The following is a 13,356-nucleotide window of genomic DNA, read 5'->3' as shown; positions in this document are numbered from 1 at the left end:
CATTTTATTGACACGACTACAAATGTATACATGGGGGTTGTCTTTTTTGCATTCTGTTGCCAGTGCACATTCATGTCATCTTCGATCTCACACCTTCCTTCTGGAAGCCGACGCCAAGAAGCATGCAAATGCGCGTCACCGCTAAGAAGTAAACAAACGGGACGTTCCCCAGATCGATGGCGTTCCATCGCCAAAAGGCCCAGTAGATCTCGCTTCCGACCGGCAACACAGAGAATAAATGGCCTAGGTCGGCGAGAAGCAAACCGACTATGAAGGTCTTCCAGACTTTTACGTCCGCTGTGGCGCGCAGGATCGAGGCTTCCAAAAAAGCAAGTCCAAGGTACAAATTCGCTAACTGTGACATGACTATGGATGTTGAGATTGGGACCGGGAGGCCCGGTGAGCTGGCTGCATGGGTCAAGTCCAGGTAGGTGGATTGGAAGAAAAAGGCGTAGATGGCACCTAGAAGGATGGAAGCGGGCTCCAGCCAGCAGAAGACGAAGCGGTAGACGGTGGGTATGGGGGCGGGTGGAGCGGTTGATGCCATGATGTTTGAGCGATGGTTTGGCCCGGTTTCGCGTGATCTAGGTTGTGGACTCAACGCGACTCAAGATGGTGTACCGTGAAGCGACTTGGATGGCGTACCGTCGGAGCGGTGTAGCATAAGCAGATGCAGGAGGCCGTGGTGACAGTGGATCGGAGAAGCCGGATGCTGCAGCAAGCGGTCGAACGGTACTCTTTACGACGACGAGCAGCAGCAGCAGCAGCAGCAGAGGGACGGTGTGGGTAGTGCTGGCATGATAAGATAAGTGGTAATTTGCAGGGGTGGGTCTGGAGTTGCTTTGGTGAACAGACCACGTTCGGGAGGCACTCGAACCGGCTTGAGATCGGCTGAGTCTCCTGGCCTAGTGTGTGGCACGTCGTCTGGCGTTGTTAACAAGCTCTGTTTTCCCTCTCCTGCTGCTACTCATGCTATAAACCTCGTGTCCGACACTTTTGCGTATCCTTGCTTTCCGCCGTCCACCCTTCACCCTCCCTACTCCTCGCAGCCCGCTTTGCTGTGCACGCTCTCTTAGCCACCGACTCGCCCTGTACCGCGTCTTGTTATCCTGCGACGTTACGATTCGCTTTCTGTTTCGGTTTTGCCCTTCACCGCAACTCGTAGGGCTTGGTAGTCAGCATCCCTGGGAGCATGCATCGCAGGCAGTCCATCCTGTCGCACCGACCGAAGACCTCTTCCGACGTGGACGACGACACCTACACCTCTGCCGCACCGCCGCCGCACACGATGAAGCGAACCATCTCGCAGACATTCCCTACCCATTACCAACACGACGTCAAGGACACCAACATGTTGGACGCCGTCAACGAAGCCACCATGCACGCCGACGGCCTGTCGCAGCATTCACAGGCCAGCTCCTTCTCTCGCGCGTTTGGTGCAGTCGCTGGTAGTTTCACCCGCCAAAAGACGCGCCGGCGCATGTCCTCCGTGTCGTCCGCTACACCTGCACAGCGTCGCCGCGGGTCCATTCATTCCTTATTCGAGTCTTTGCCCTCTTCGAGCGCTAGCCAGAAGTCTACCATGGATCAACAACGAATGCCCCTGCAACACCAAGACTCTGGCATTCCCACTTTTCAACTGCAACCACAAAGCACAAGCTCAAAGGCTTTTGCTCCCTTCAAGCGACTGAGTAGCATGCGACGCCGCCCCACAGCTCCGGGGCCATCGACAGACATCACCAAAGCGCTTTTCACGCCCCCCGTCTCCTACCCCAGCCAGTCCGTACCAGGCGCCGCCGCCCGACAAGCAGCAGCCGCAGCAAACCAGGATCGCCAGAACCAGCTACGACGCGAGCAGGAACACACCCACCGCTTTCTCAATGGCCTCATTACCACCTCTATGCGTGATGACGACATCAAGGACAACGAGAGCGGTGTGGACATGACATGTGCTTCTCCCATTGTCCGCGCCGACAGTGTTACGGAGAAGAAGATGAGTGAGTTGGCAAACATCTGTCATTGGGGTCACGCTAACCGTGTCACAGTCGATCCCTTCCAGCGCCTTCCTGCTGAGCTCGCCACCACCGTTCTGTCAAACCTCGATGCCGCTTCTCTCGTTCGGGCCGAGCGCGTCTCGCGCAGCTGGAACGAACACGCGTCGTCACCGCACGTCTGGCGAAATGTCTTCCTTCGCAAACACGAACCCGAAGTACACGTCTCACCTGCGCCTATCCAAATGGGCGGCCTGGGTACTGGCAAGATGGCAGGCGGCAACCCAGCGCCTGCTCAAGACTGGAAGCAGATGTTCAGGGCGCGAAGCACAATCGACGGGCGATGGAAGACTGGTACACCCGCTGCCATTTACCTCAATGGTCACACAGATAGCGTCTACTGCTGCCAATTTGACGAGAACAAAGCCATAACCGGCTCCCGAGATAGGACAATCCGCGTGTGGGACTTGAAAACATACAAGTGCATCAGGGTCTACGGCGGACCTAACCACCGACCAACGGCCAACACTCCCCCGCCCATGGAGGAGCGACCGGAACGAGTCATCAGCCATGCTTCGCTCAACGGCACCAAGGTTGGCAACGAGATATACACCGTCCCCGCCGACTACCACGACGCTTCCATTCTCTGCCTACAGTACGATAGCGAGATCATGGTGACAGGATCCTCGGACTACACCTGCATCGTTTGGGATATTACTGGCGATGAGTACGTTCCCATGTACCGACTCCGCGGCCATGAGGCTGGTGTCTTAGACGTCTGCCTCGACGACAAGTACATCATCTCTTGCTCCAAGGACGCCATGATTAAGGTCTGGGACCGTAAGACCGGCAACTGCGTCCGCACACTCAAGGGTCACAGAGGCCCCGTCAACGCAGTCCAGCTACGCGGCAACTTCCTTGTTTCCGCTAGTGGTGACGGTGTAGCTAAGCTCTGGAACCTTGAGACTGGTGTTTCAATCAAAGACTTCCCGTCCGAAGACCGTGGTCTCGCCGCTGTCGAATTTTCCGACGATGCAAAGTACGTTCTCGCCGGTGGTAATGACCACGTCGTGTACAAGTTTGATGCTTCGACCGGCGAGCTGGTTCACAGCAGAGTTAAGCACGACGGTCTCGTACGATCCCTGTTCCTCGACGCTTTCAATGGTCGCATCGTGTCTGGCTCGTACGACCAGAGTATACAAGTGTCGGACTACGAGACTGGGCAAACATATGCTGTTTACAAGAACTGGACGACGAGCTGGATCCTCTCAGCCAAGAGTGACTACAGACGCGTCGTTGCTACAAGCCAGGATGGTAGGACTTTGATCTTAGATTTCGGCCACAATGTACCGGGATCTGAATTGCTCGCTGGATCGAAGTAATCGAACATGGTAGCTGGATCGCCAACACACGGTCCAGACAGTGTCTTAATCCTTTGGTCTTCATCGACCTTGCTGCAGTACCCTCGCAGCCGGCCCTTCCCGCGCCCCGCCATTGTCAAATAAAGTGGCATATATACCCCCTCCGCGAAGAGATCGGGACAAGGAATGGATGCAGACATGAGCATACAACCAAGCCGGTCAAAAGTTTTGTTGTAGAAGAAGGTGTGATAATTTTTTCCAAGTCAAGCATAGCATTCATCGGGCAGGCGTTCTCGTTATCTCTTCATGCGTAGCCTCTGAGTTATTCCCATCCTTCTCTATCTTCTGTTGCTTCTCCGTCTGCTTCGTGTTAGACTGCATTACTAGCATATATTTTGCGGGATGTGGTCACTTACCCACGTTTCCCTTTGCTGTACTTCGGCTATTAGATCTCTCCTTTGTTGGTTGTGTGTTTCTGGGCGTAGTTATAGGTGTTGTTGTGTATGGATGTTGGGATGGAGATGAGTGAGTGAAAGCAACTAAAGACGCTCTTTAATATCAAGATTATATACTTCACGCTTTGTTCTCCTGTGTTGACCGTGTCTTATGCATGTGCGTTTTGGTTGCAGTGGTCAGACACATGATCCACTGTTGACTTTGCGAATTATGCACAACACAATGTGATGTGTTTGGTAAAGGACCATGGTAGACCTGTGCTTCTTTTCGGTAATTCTCATCCTTTACTATGTCCACATCTCGATGTATTTCCAACACTAGTCCTCTTCAGCAGACGAACGTAAGAAGCATCACTCTACAAACCTCTTCTCCTCGGTCACAAAAACATCACAAAGATCTCCGACAGACAAGAAAGAGACGTCATCATTCAACGCAAAGGGTATACACAACGCGCACCACCATCCCCCCGTCCGCATCACCAAGTCCCCCTCCTCATCCCCAACCCCTCCACCCTCTCAAACCAAGTCCCACTCTTCCCCTTAGTCGCCTGATTCATCCACGTACTACTCCTCCCTTTGGTCGCCCTGTTCGCCACAGAAAGCAAAACCGGCACATTCTTCCTCTTGCTCCGCGACGAGTTCCCCTATGACCCCTCGTTGTTCTTCTCATCGAGACAGATGCACAGTGCGGCGATGAGCGCCATGTCGACCCCAGGCGCGATTTGGACGCCGTAGGTTTGCTGCCCGAAGAATATGTCTTTGCCGCTGAGGAGCTTGCGGTCGATGCGGGCGACGACCAGGCCTGCGGGTTGGGGTTAGTATGGGGGGTGGGGGTGGGAGGTGTTGTGATAGGTAAAGTGTAGCAAAGGGAGGGAAGTGGGAGACACGTACCTCCTTGCGCCTCGTCCAGGATATCAGCTTGAGTATCGAAAAAGTCACCTTTCATGGTGAGGCTTTCTTGCTTGCCGTTTTGCGATGTGAATGTTGCTGTTGCTTTGCTTCCAAATACTGTATCGAAAGAGTTAGTCAGTTACATTCTGGCATGATCATCCAAGTCGACTTATTTCCCTGATCCCCTCTCTTGTAAATCCCCCAAGATCATCACAAACAAGACAGAAACTCACACTTGAAACTGCTCTTCACCTCCATAATCTTCTCGCCATTGGCACTCTCAACCACATATGTAGAATGGATGTGAAAATGCTCTTTGACAATGCTGCACAGATGGTTACCCTGCATATCAAACATCTTCTTGCGGCCAGTCAGGCTCATGACTTTGCCTTCGACTTTGAGCACGGGCGTGCCGTTTGCGAGCTTGATGCTGAAGCTGTCGCCGCTGAGGGACATGACCTTTTCTTTCAGCACGAGCGTCTCTGGGCCTGCGGCGAAGAATTGCGGGAATACGCCAATGGGCTGAGGGGCTGGTGCGAGGGCCATGGTTGGTAGTGTTGGTTGGTTGGAAGGCTGGTGATGTTGATGTTGGGGTTGCTGCTGCTGCTGTTGTCTATCGTCAAAGGTTAGGGATAGCTACGCAGATGGTAGGTAGTGTAGGATAGAGTGATGTTCCGGCGTTGAGAGTCAGATAGTAAGAGCAATAGGTATGAGTCTGGTGTAGGCACTGGCATTTAATCCTGTCCATCTGGGAAGCCTTACGTGACGCTAGGCGGTATCACCGTCGATCTTGGGGCGGTGCTTACGGTTAGGCAAGCACGGGTGGGGCTGAGCGCGGCTGGCCAACTGAGAACGATGTCATGAGAATGCCAAGTACCCTATCAAAAGTCCACGGAGGTGATGAACATGACACGGACCGTGTTAAGGGAACGGCCATGCAGGCTGCGCCGGCTATGACAGGAAATACAGCAGCTCTATGTGTGCTAGTATTGCATCGTCTGCTAGAAATAGAATCATGGTAAGCACCATGCATACTTACTCAATGCATCACTGGATCAATGAGGTGCACGCAGGTTAGACTGTGATTTTGCAAGACCAAACTTTTGAGCATTGGGAGAGACCACTATGAACTCCGCCGACCCTACAGTCGAGACCTCTAGTCCGAATTGCCCTCGCGCACCAACATACATGACAAACATGGCGACCATATGCACGAGGCCGGCTTCAAGGAAGCACAGCGTAGAATATATACACGGACCACAGAGCCGATATAAACAAATGGTCGAGACCCAGAGATTTCTCCATGGAGTAACAACCAGGGGAATGAAACGAGGCACCGTTCCTGATCCGGCAGTATCGTGAAGAATGGAACTGAAAACGACTATAATAAAACAACAACAGTAAAGGAAGCCGACAAGACATTAGTTCTGGGCCGCCAGATTGCGGCCGGATTAAGGACAGTATGTGGTGAGAGTAGTGGAACATGTCGAGCGGATCCTGGGGTATACAAGACAAGACCGACAAGAGATGCGAGGTGAGCAATACGCACGTTCATGCGTGTCGTTAAGTAAAACAGATGCTGGAGCGAGAGTAAGAAGGCAATAAAAGACTAGTAGATCATTCAAACGTTCTCTGTAAACCGAGATGACCTGGATCCGTCCGCCGAAGGCAGACTTCTACCAAGGGTGCCTCTGGGTGGGGCATCAGGATTTGGAGATTGTGGCGGACTGAGATAGTTGCGGTCCGAGAAGGGGTTGCCATCATCAGGATGCCGTATGACTGGTGTCCTGGCTGGGCTAGGTCGAATGTTCATGGGTCCTGACTCTCGGTTCACTGGGCCGTCACCAATCTCTTTGCCAAACTCTTTTGACATGCCGGAACCGCCATATGTGCCGTGTTCATCTTGGTAGAAAGAAGACCCAGACATTGTGCCGCCACGAGAGAACTGATCTGATGTCATGCCCTCGCTGAATGCGGATGGAAGCTTGCGCCCTGAGACCCTTTGAAAGCTGCGTTCACCACCACTGAGGTTGGTTTCCGCAGTCTTGCCTGACAAACCGGAGAAACGGTTCAAGAAGGCGACGGGAACCAAAGTACTAGCTGTGGTGGGTGCTTGCCTCATCGACTGGTTGTTATCGGTGTGATCGTCGCCAGTGAGTTGTAAAGCACCGCCCTGCTTCCGCTTGTGACGTCTAAGCAGCAGCAGTATTATGGCGAGAATGAGCGCAGCGCCAGCCAGACTGCCAACTACACTTCCGACGACTTGTGGGGTTTCAAGTGGAGAAGGAGCGGTGTCAGCATCAGCGTCTGAGATGCCTGCTGTGGTGGCAGCAGGGGCAGCCGCCGTTCCAGACGCATCCCCACCGGCACCACCATAGTACGCTGTTGTTGACGCAGCATCCGAGGAGATGACGGTACTACGAGTGAAAGCAGATTCTGCTGAAGTTTGGGAAGATGACGCTGTGTCGGACGAGGATGTGAATTGCGATGACGATGAAGATGTCGAGCGAGTTGGAACTGCTGCGATGGTCGCAATCAGGTCAGCCGAAGTGGATGCCGAGATGCTGTCAAGGGAAACGAATGAAGAAGACGAGAACAAGGAAGCAGTGCCTGAAATTGTTAGACTTGATCATGTTGACAGTATCGTCTGGCTTACTAGATGCTGTTGAGTTCAAAATGAAACTAATTTCTGATAGTGGTGCGGGGGCTGCAGATGGAGTCGCAGTGCTTCCGGGGCCGCCAGTTGGAATTGGAGATGCGCTCAAGTCGGAGGTGGCCGCGACTTGTGCAACCGGGGCGCCTGTAGAGTATGGGTATGCAGGGACGGTTGGAACCACGAGGTCACTTGGGAAAGGTGGCACTGCTGGAACGGATGGAAGTACAGGAGCCGCAATTGTAGGTACTGCTGGTACTGCTGGAACACCAGGTAAGGGAGCTGAGGGAAGAGGCTGCTGCGCTGCGGGAGCTACTGAAGGCGCTGGTGCGGGTGAAGCCGCTGCGACTGCTGCGGCAGTCGGTAGTGTAGGTGCATCTGGGGACTGAGGTGTGACGGGCGCCATAGTCTCCTGAGCGATAAAACTTCCGTTGGTATCGACGGTTGCAACTACTTCGACGGCAACTGTCACAACCTTCGTGTTGCCTAGCGCAGCGCGGCGGTGAAAGAAGCGATGGCCTCTGCTCATGCTGTCTCTGCCTCGCAGTTCAGGGATAAAGTCTTCCTGGCTTGATTCCGCCTCTTTCTCTACAGATTGCGGCACAGGTTCGCTCTGGGGCGGGACGTTTTGCGCTCGGTGACGGTAGCGCGAATCGAATCTGGATATCCTGGAGGGTGTTGCAACGGGGTCCATAAAGGTCTAGAGACGGGTCCGGGCAATATGGACTAGGGCGATGCTTCCAGAGTATCGGTGGCGAGGTGCGCGGTTTGACGGGACATGTGTTGTAGAGACGGTGTTGGGAATGAGCGGACGTATGGGCTTCAGCCGATGCAGGGAGTCCAGTCAATGGAGTGGGTTTGGGTGGGAGCGAGTGAATGTCGGCAAAAGAATGGACGCCAGGTGACTGACTGAGGGATGGTCTAGAGGCGGCAACGATCAGCACTCACATGTCAGGAGGATGAATGCACAGGAAGACGTACGTGAAGGCGATCAATAGGCCAGCATTTGCTTCGCGATGGGCGCGCGGTTGAGGGGGCGGACGGGGTGGTTATGGGGAATTGGCGGCAGACGCAATTTCTAGCGTCGTGTATCGTGCAACGGGGTGGGCCAGACGTGGTGTGGGTGTCGCGCGACGGCGGCTCCAACAGCTGCGGTGGTAGCGGGCGTCGCTTTCGTCCTGAGGGTCCCTTGGCCGTGGTAGCGCTGGGTCCGTGGAATTGTCGACGTCGCGGCGGAAGCGTCGTGGGAGAGAGCCTGAGGGACACAGGGAGCAGCGCACGACGACGCTCTAGCCCAGCCAGATGCAGCGAGGAGACGAGAAACCGTTTGGGGTCGGTCGGCCGTTGGCACAGACCTTGTGGGCCTGATTGGCCCGCAACCGAGATGATATGTCCAGGAATAGCAGGACCCACCGGCACACGATATGAAAACACGCCCTCAGCAGCACTGCGATCGTCACGGCAATGACGACTGGTGACGACGGCAATCTCTTGCTTAATCTCGTCGTCGCCCACCCGTCGCGCGTCGTCGTGCTTCATTCTTCGGCAGTATCGACTTCGGAGAATTGGCGTACCATGGTCCAAAGGGGCTGCTAACTAGCCGTCCCGCTTGCACCTGCAGTGGCGCCACACCAGCAGCGACCGTCTTTCAGGTACCGCATTCTGGAACGGTGTATGCAGGGCCATGGCCCACGCTGCAAAGTCTGTCGAGGTGTTATTCTTAGTTGCCGCCCTTGGATTGTCGCACCTGCCATTGCTATTGTCGCACAAGCATCGACGACTCGTGCTCCTCGTCTTGGGGGACTCGCTTCTGCAATCTGCCGTCGTGCCCTTTCCACCACCGCCGGCCCGTGTCTGCTGTCTGGCGTATTGCCAAGCCCGAGTAGTCTTCATTGTTCGCTAGGGTAGCCTTCATAGTTCACCACCAACATCACGAGCTTCCTCTCTGGAACGCGCCATTGTCTAGTATGTTTGTCTGGAGCCCCTGACCTATCGCGTCAACAAACAACAGCGCATGAACCACGGTGAACAAAGAACGAGGTCATCCACGCCGTATGATATTACCGTCCTGATCCAGACCTGCCCTTCAGCATGTCTCATTCCTCCATGACTTGGGACGTGTGCGACTCTGCAGTGCATGACTATTCGTCATATAGGTTCGCAGACCTTAGCAAACCTAAACGACAAGGCCGCAGTGATCAGCTCTATATGCACGAGTCATGCACCTTAAGACGGAACTTCAAATATCCTCTGACACGAGCGTGACTTCGAAACACACAAACATATAGAACGTCTATATAACCAAAGGGGTGATCGGCGGCGCGCCAAATTCAACGGTTCAATCCCTTGCTGCTTCCTAACTCTTTGTCTCTGCTAGGAAAGCGTGCGTCTCATTGGGTTCCACATGCCCAACTACGACTGCCTGCCGCGTGTGGACTACTACATCCCGTTGCGCACGTCTTTCTTCGTTGGAATTCAAGAATCTAACTATGCGCAATCTCGAAAAAGTCTGTCTTGACTTTCTAGCGCATGTCTATTCGTTATACCTACTTGTTATGCGTACAGGTGAATACGTGAGTGGCGAGCGAATACGGCGTCCCTCGTATCGGGCCTGCGTATGAGTTGTCGCGTTTTACCCCACATTGCCCCTCTACACTGCACGCCTTCCAACCCTCGCAAACACTGCCCGGTTTTCGAGACACTGATTATATAACTGTGCCTCTTCCCATGCGTGTCCCCCAATCTCGTAACAGGTGCATCCACACCCAACAATGACGTCGCCGACAAGTCAAGCAGCTTCGGACCCCCAAAAGCACCCAAGACGCCCACCACCTCTTCCTCCTCGAGACTCTTCAACTAGTGATGCGCCTCCACCCTATTCCGTCATGGGCATGTCCTCGCAAGACCCGCGCTCTTCTTCGACCCAGTCGCTCGTTCCAGATCCCTCGCAGGGAGACACTGGGCGACGGCGCCTAATGCTCGTGTTCATTCACGGCTTCATGGGCAACGAAACAAGTTTCAGAAGCTTCCCAGCCCACGTGCACAATCTTGTAACTATCACGCTCGCCGAAACCCATGTCGTCCACACAAAGATCTATCCCAGATACAAGTCCAGGGATTCGCTTGAGATTGCGAGAGACAATTTCTCGAGATGGTTCGGTTCTCTCGCCCACAAATGTGCCCAGGACTGACAGCTGTCAGGCTAGCTCCACACGAGGATCAATGGACCGACGTTGTCTTGCTCGGTCATTCCATGGGTGGCTTGCTCGCTGCAGACATCGCGCTAGCATTTCGCCATCGCATCATTGGCATCGTGAATTTCGATGTTCCGTTCCTGGGCATGCATCCTGGAATTATCAAGGCTGGACTAGGCAGCATCTTTAGTTCACCACCAACGCCGCAAGACGCAATTGTGCAAGACGCCGACGCGGGAAAGAGGCCCAGTAGAATGAGTACAATCTTCAACCCCAAGCCTACGGATCCCAATTATAACCCGGCTTTCCCAAATGATGTGAATCTGCCAAATCGGAAGGGTTGGGAAAACAGCCTACATTGGCTTACTAAACACTACAAAGACGGCTTAAAAGAAGCCACTAAAGGTCTCGTCAAGTCTCATTTCGAGTTCGGTAGCGCAATGGCCGACTACAAAGAATTGAAGAACAGATACGCAAGAGTACGCGCACTCGAAGAAGATGACGAAAGCAAGAGGAGATCTGGTTATGGCCAAGGGCGCACAGTACCTCGCGTACGCTTTGTCAACTATTACACTGCAAGTACCGGAAGGCCCAAGAAGCCAAAATCTCCCAAGTCACCTTCTCCAAAATCTCCATCTCCATCTCGGTCCTCGAGTCAGCAACTACAGCATCAGGACAGCAACATGAGTGCCTCAAGTGAGGCATCTCGACAGAATCCTGCTCAAACAGAGGAACGAGAGAGGTCGAGAAGTTCATCGATCACATCGTCGGAGCCAGAGATGACACACGTGCATCCTGAACCCATGGCAGATTCTCCGCCGCTATCCATTAAAGTCCACGAGCATCGAGAGGACGGTGTCGTGCCTGTCAGCCCTCAAGACCTCCTCTCAGCTACCAGTCCTATTGCACCTCAAACTTTCGAGGAATCAGCGCGCGAAGATAGCGGTCCTCCAAACTTACCAGAGATCCCGCCTATCCCGCAGGAGCCACCATTTGTTGATCTGATGCAATTCTCCGATAAGGCCCAGCGCAAAGCTGCAGAGAAGGAGCACGACCAGGCTCTTAAGGTGTATCAGAAAGCTGTCAAGACACGCAACAAGACGATCAATGAACGGACTAAGATGGAAGAAAAATGGGAAAAGGAAAAAGCGAAAGAGAAGAAGGATCGAGAGAAGGAAGAGAAGAAGAAGCAAGAAGAGCGTGAGAAAGCAAGGAAGGAGCAAGAGAAGGAAGAGCTAAAGAAGGCTGAAGAGGCAAACAACATGTCAGCAGAGGACAAGCAAAGGCAGAAAGAAAGAGAACAGCGACAAGCAGAGGCAGAGCAGAGGGAGGCAGAGGCGCGGCAAAGGCAACGAGAGGCAGACTTGCGCGATGGAAAGATACCCACAGAAGATAAAGCCGAACCAAAACGTGCTACGATTGAGCTGGAAGAAGACATTGGTGCTATAGAGCTTGGAGACGACGAACCAGCTCAACACAACTCCCAGCATCCGTACGCTAACTACCAATTCTCTCGTAGCGGAATCATGCGTCAAGACACACCAGACGGCCGCGCCGATTCATCCTACACCCTTTCCACCATGGACAGCCAGAACAGTCATCGACCAAAGACCGAATCAGAAGAAAGTGCGCCTGCCAAACCTAAGAAGCTTAAAAAATTCTGCATGTTACCGCCGAAAGATGCAGATGGAAACAAAGATCCTACATGGATACGCGTCTTCATGGAGAACATGGACGAAGTGACAGCACATACCTCACTTTTCTTCATCAACGAGACATATGAGAAGCTAGTAGGAGATGTCGGCGCAAGGATCGAAGACTGGGTCAGAGAGGCGGATAGTATGCGGCTGGTGCGCGAGATGAGTGAGATGGAAGACATGAAGTTATGATTCATTGTTTAAGATACCCGTATATAGGAGATCAAAGTAGACCGTTCCTGCATCCTACCGCCTAGCACTAAGTACTACTCGTCCACCCCATCTGCGGCGCAATCGACATGACCCGTCCACCCACAACCAGTCCCCAAACACCCAAGCCCAAAATCCCGCTTCCGCCGTTCGCCATGCCCGCCCACACGCCTCCTGCTGCTGCCCATCCCAGACTCAATGTGCCCAGTAACAGAACGACAAGCTCACTGCCCCGTATCGCTTCATTGAACTTCTCAACAAACGGAATTTTCGTCTGGTTCTTGTCGTTCCAAAAGTTGTTCATGTGTACCCGAGCGAGGTACGCAGCCGCCGCATTCGCCGCACCAGCCCCAACCAGTACTTTTGTAGACGCCAGACTAGGTACGATGAGGAGGGCCGTAGACGTGATGAAACTAAGAAGTAGCTACAACCATCTCGTTAGTTACACACATTCTCGCGTTGGCCTTGCGAAGGGGAATGGCATACCGTCACAGTCCCACTAGTCTGCGTCGACCTCGTTTTGTGCAGTCTTTGCGCCGCGGTGTTTGACCATTCTGCGGCTTTTTCGCTCTGCTTTTCGTATTGCTGCAGGCGGGTTATGTTTTGGTAGGAAAGGTAGAGGCCGTAGGCGCTGAGGGCCGAGGTGAGGCCGAGTTGGAAGACGCTGACGGTGTAGATTGAGGGGGAAAACATGGTTGATTGAGAGGAGAGCGCCTGAAAAAGCTCGGCGATGGGGTTGGAGGGATTATTGGAGATGTGTTTGCTGGGGTGGATGCTCAGGTTTGGAAGTCTGGTGGAGGGATGGGACGCTACGTCATCGCGTTCTAGAACTTCCAAGGTTGGGCGTCTGGGCTGTTGGCTCCTGCGTTGGAACGCGACACCAACGCAACGAAACGAGCACCTT

General features: G+C 53.6%; 6 protein-coding genes across 6 annotated transcripts; 2 read left to right on the top strand and 4 right to left on the bottom strand.

Moving 5' to 3' along the window:
- Positions 1–18: 18 nt before the first annotated feature.
- Positions 19–838, bottom strand: BKA58DRAFT_380116 (uncharacterized protein). The gene has a single exon (XM_046169874.1). It carries the CDS (start codon positions 545–547, stop codon positions 71–73), a length of 477 nt encoding a protein of 158 aa, XP_046027574.1. The 5' UTR covers positions 548–838; the 3' UTR covers positions 19–70.
- Positions 839–1,192: 354 nt separating this feature from the next.
- Positions 1,193–3,373, top strand: BKA58DRAFT_311542 (WD40-repeat-containing domain protein; the record flags this gene model as incomplete). The annotated part of the gene is made up of 2 exons (XM_046167338.1): positions 1,193–1,997; positions 2,046–3,373. The coding sequence occupies 2 exons, from the start codon at positions 1,193–1,195 to the stop codon at positions 3,371–3,373; spliced, it is 2,133 nt and encodes a 710-aa protein (XP_046027573.1).
- Positions 3,374–4,313: 940 nt separating this feature from the next.
- BKA58DRAFT_380113 (tubby C-terminal-like domain-containing protein) lies at positions 4,314–5,570 on the bottom strand. The gene is made up of 3 exons (XM_046169873.1): positions 4,932–5,570; positions 4,699–4,815; positions 4,314–4,609 (listed from the first exon to the last, which is right to left on the bottom strand). The coding sequence occupies exons 1-3, from the start codon at positions 5,242–5,244 to the stop codon at positions 4,452–4,454; spliced, it is 588 nt and encodes a 195-aa protein (XP_046027572.1). The 5' UTR covers positions 5,245–5,570; the 3' UTR covers positions 4,314–4,451.
- Positions 5,571–6,189: 619 nt separating this feature from the next.
- BKA58DRAFT_124913 (uncharacterized protein) lies at positions 6,190–8,193 on the bottom strand. The gene is made up of 2 exons (XM_046164250.1): positions 7,355–8,193; positions 6,190–7,308 (listed from the first exon to the last, which is right to left on the bottom strand). The coding sequence occupies exons 1-2, from the start codon at positions 8,043–8,045 to the stop codon at positions 6,320–6,322; spliced, it is 1,680 nt and encodes a 559-aa protein (XP_046027571.1). The 5' UTR covers positions 8,046–8,193; the 3' UTR covers positions 6,190–6,319.
- Positions 8,194–10,242: 2,049 nt separating this feature from the next.
- Positions 10,243–12,434, top strand: BKA58DRAFT_409914 (uncharacterized protein; the record flags this gene model as incomplete). The annotated part of the gene is made up of 2 exons (XM_046172182.1): positions 10,243–10,505; positions 10,553–12,434. 2 exons carry the CDS (start codon positions 10,243–10,245, stop codon positions 12,432–12,434), a joined length of 2,145 nt encoding a protein of 714 aa, XP_046027570.1.
- Positions 12,425–13,247, bottom strand: BKA58DRAFT_467366 (uncharacterized protein). Its single transcript, XM_046175059.1, has 2 exons — positions 12,939–13,247; positions 12,425–12,876 (listed from the first exon to the last, which is right to left on the bottom strand). The coding sequence occupies exons 1-2, from the start codon at positions 13,143–13,145 to the stop codon at positions 12,502–12,504; spliced, it is 582 nt and encodes a 193-aa protein (XP_046027569.1). The 5' UTR covers positions 13,146–13,247; the 3' UTR covers positions 12,425–12,501.
- Between the last annotated feature and the right edge of the window lie 109 nt (positions 13,248–13,356).

Source organism: Alternaria rosae (assembly GCF_020736505.1).
Source record: "Alternaria rosae strain MPI-PUGE-AT-0040 chromosome Unknown BKA58scaffold_3, whole genome shotgun sequence".
Lineage (NCBI taxonomy): Eukaryota > Fungi > Ascomycota > Dothideomycetes > Pleosporales > Pleosporaceae > Alternaria > Alternaria rosae.
The sequence above is the reverse complement of the archived record's forward strand: the minus strand, read 5'-3'. Positions and strand labels throughout refer to the sequence as shown.

Coding starts and splice junctions, on each gene's coding strand:
- BKA58DRAFT_124913 (XM_046164250.1), bottom strand. CDS start 8,045: ATGGACCCCGTTGCAACACCCTCCAGGATATCCAGATTCGATTCGCGC. Junction 7,309..7,354: donor TTTGAACTCAACAGCATCTA/GTAAGCCAGACG, acceptor TAACAATTTCAG/GCACTGCTTCCTTGTTCTCG.
- BKA58DRAFT_380113 (XM_046169873.1), bottom strand. CDS start 5,244: ATGGCCCTCGCACCAGCCCCTCAGCCCATTGGCGTATTCCCGCAATTC. Junction 4,816..4,931: donor GGTGAAGAGCAGTTTCAAGT/GTGAGTTTCTGT, acceptor CTTTCGATACAG/TATTTGGAAGCAAAGCAACA. Junction 4,610..4,698: donor CCTGGACGAGGCGCAAGGAG/GTACGTGTCTCC, acceptor CCCAACCCGCAG/GCCTGGTCGTCGCCCGCATC.
- BKA58DRAFT_467366 (XM_046175059.1), bottom strand. CDS start 13,145: ATGTTTTCCCCCTCAATCTACACCGTCAGCGTCTTCCAACTCGGCCTC. Junction 12,877..12,938: donor AGACTAGTGGGACTGTGACG/GTATGCCATTCC, acceptor AGATGGTTGTAG/CTACTTCTTAGTTTCATCAC.
- BKA58DRAFT_380116 (XM_046169874.1), bottom strand. CDS start 547: ATGGCATCAACCGCTCCACCCGCCCCCATACCCACCGTCTACCGCTTC.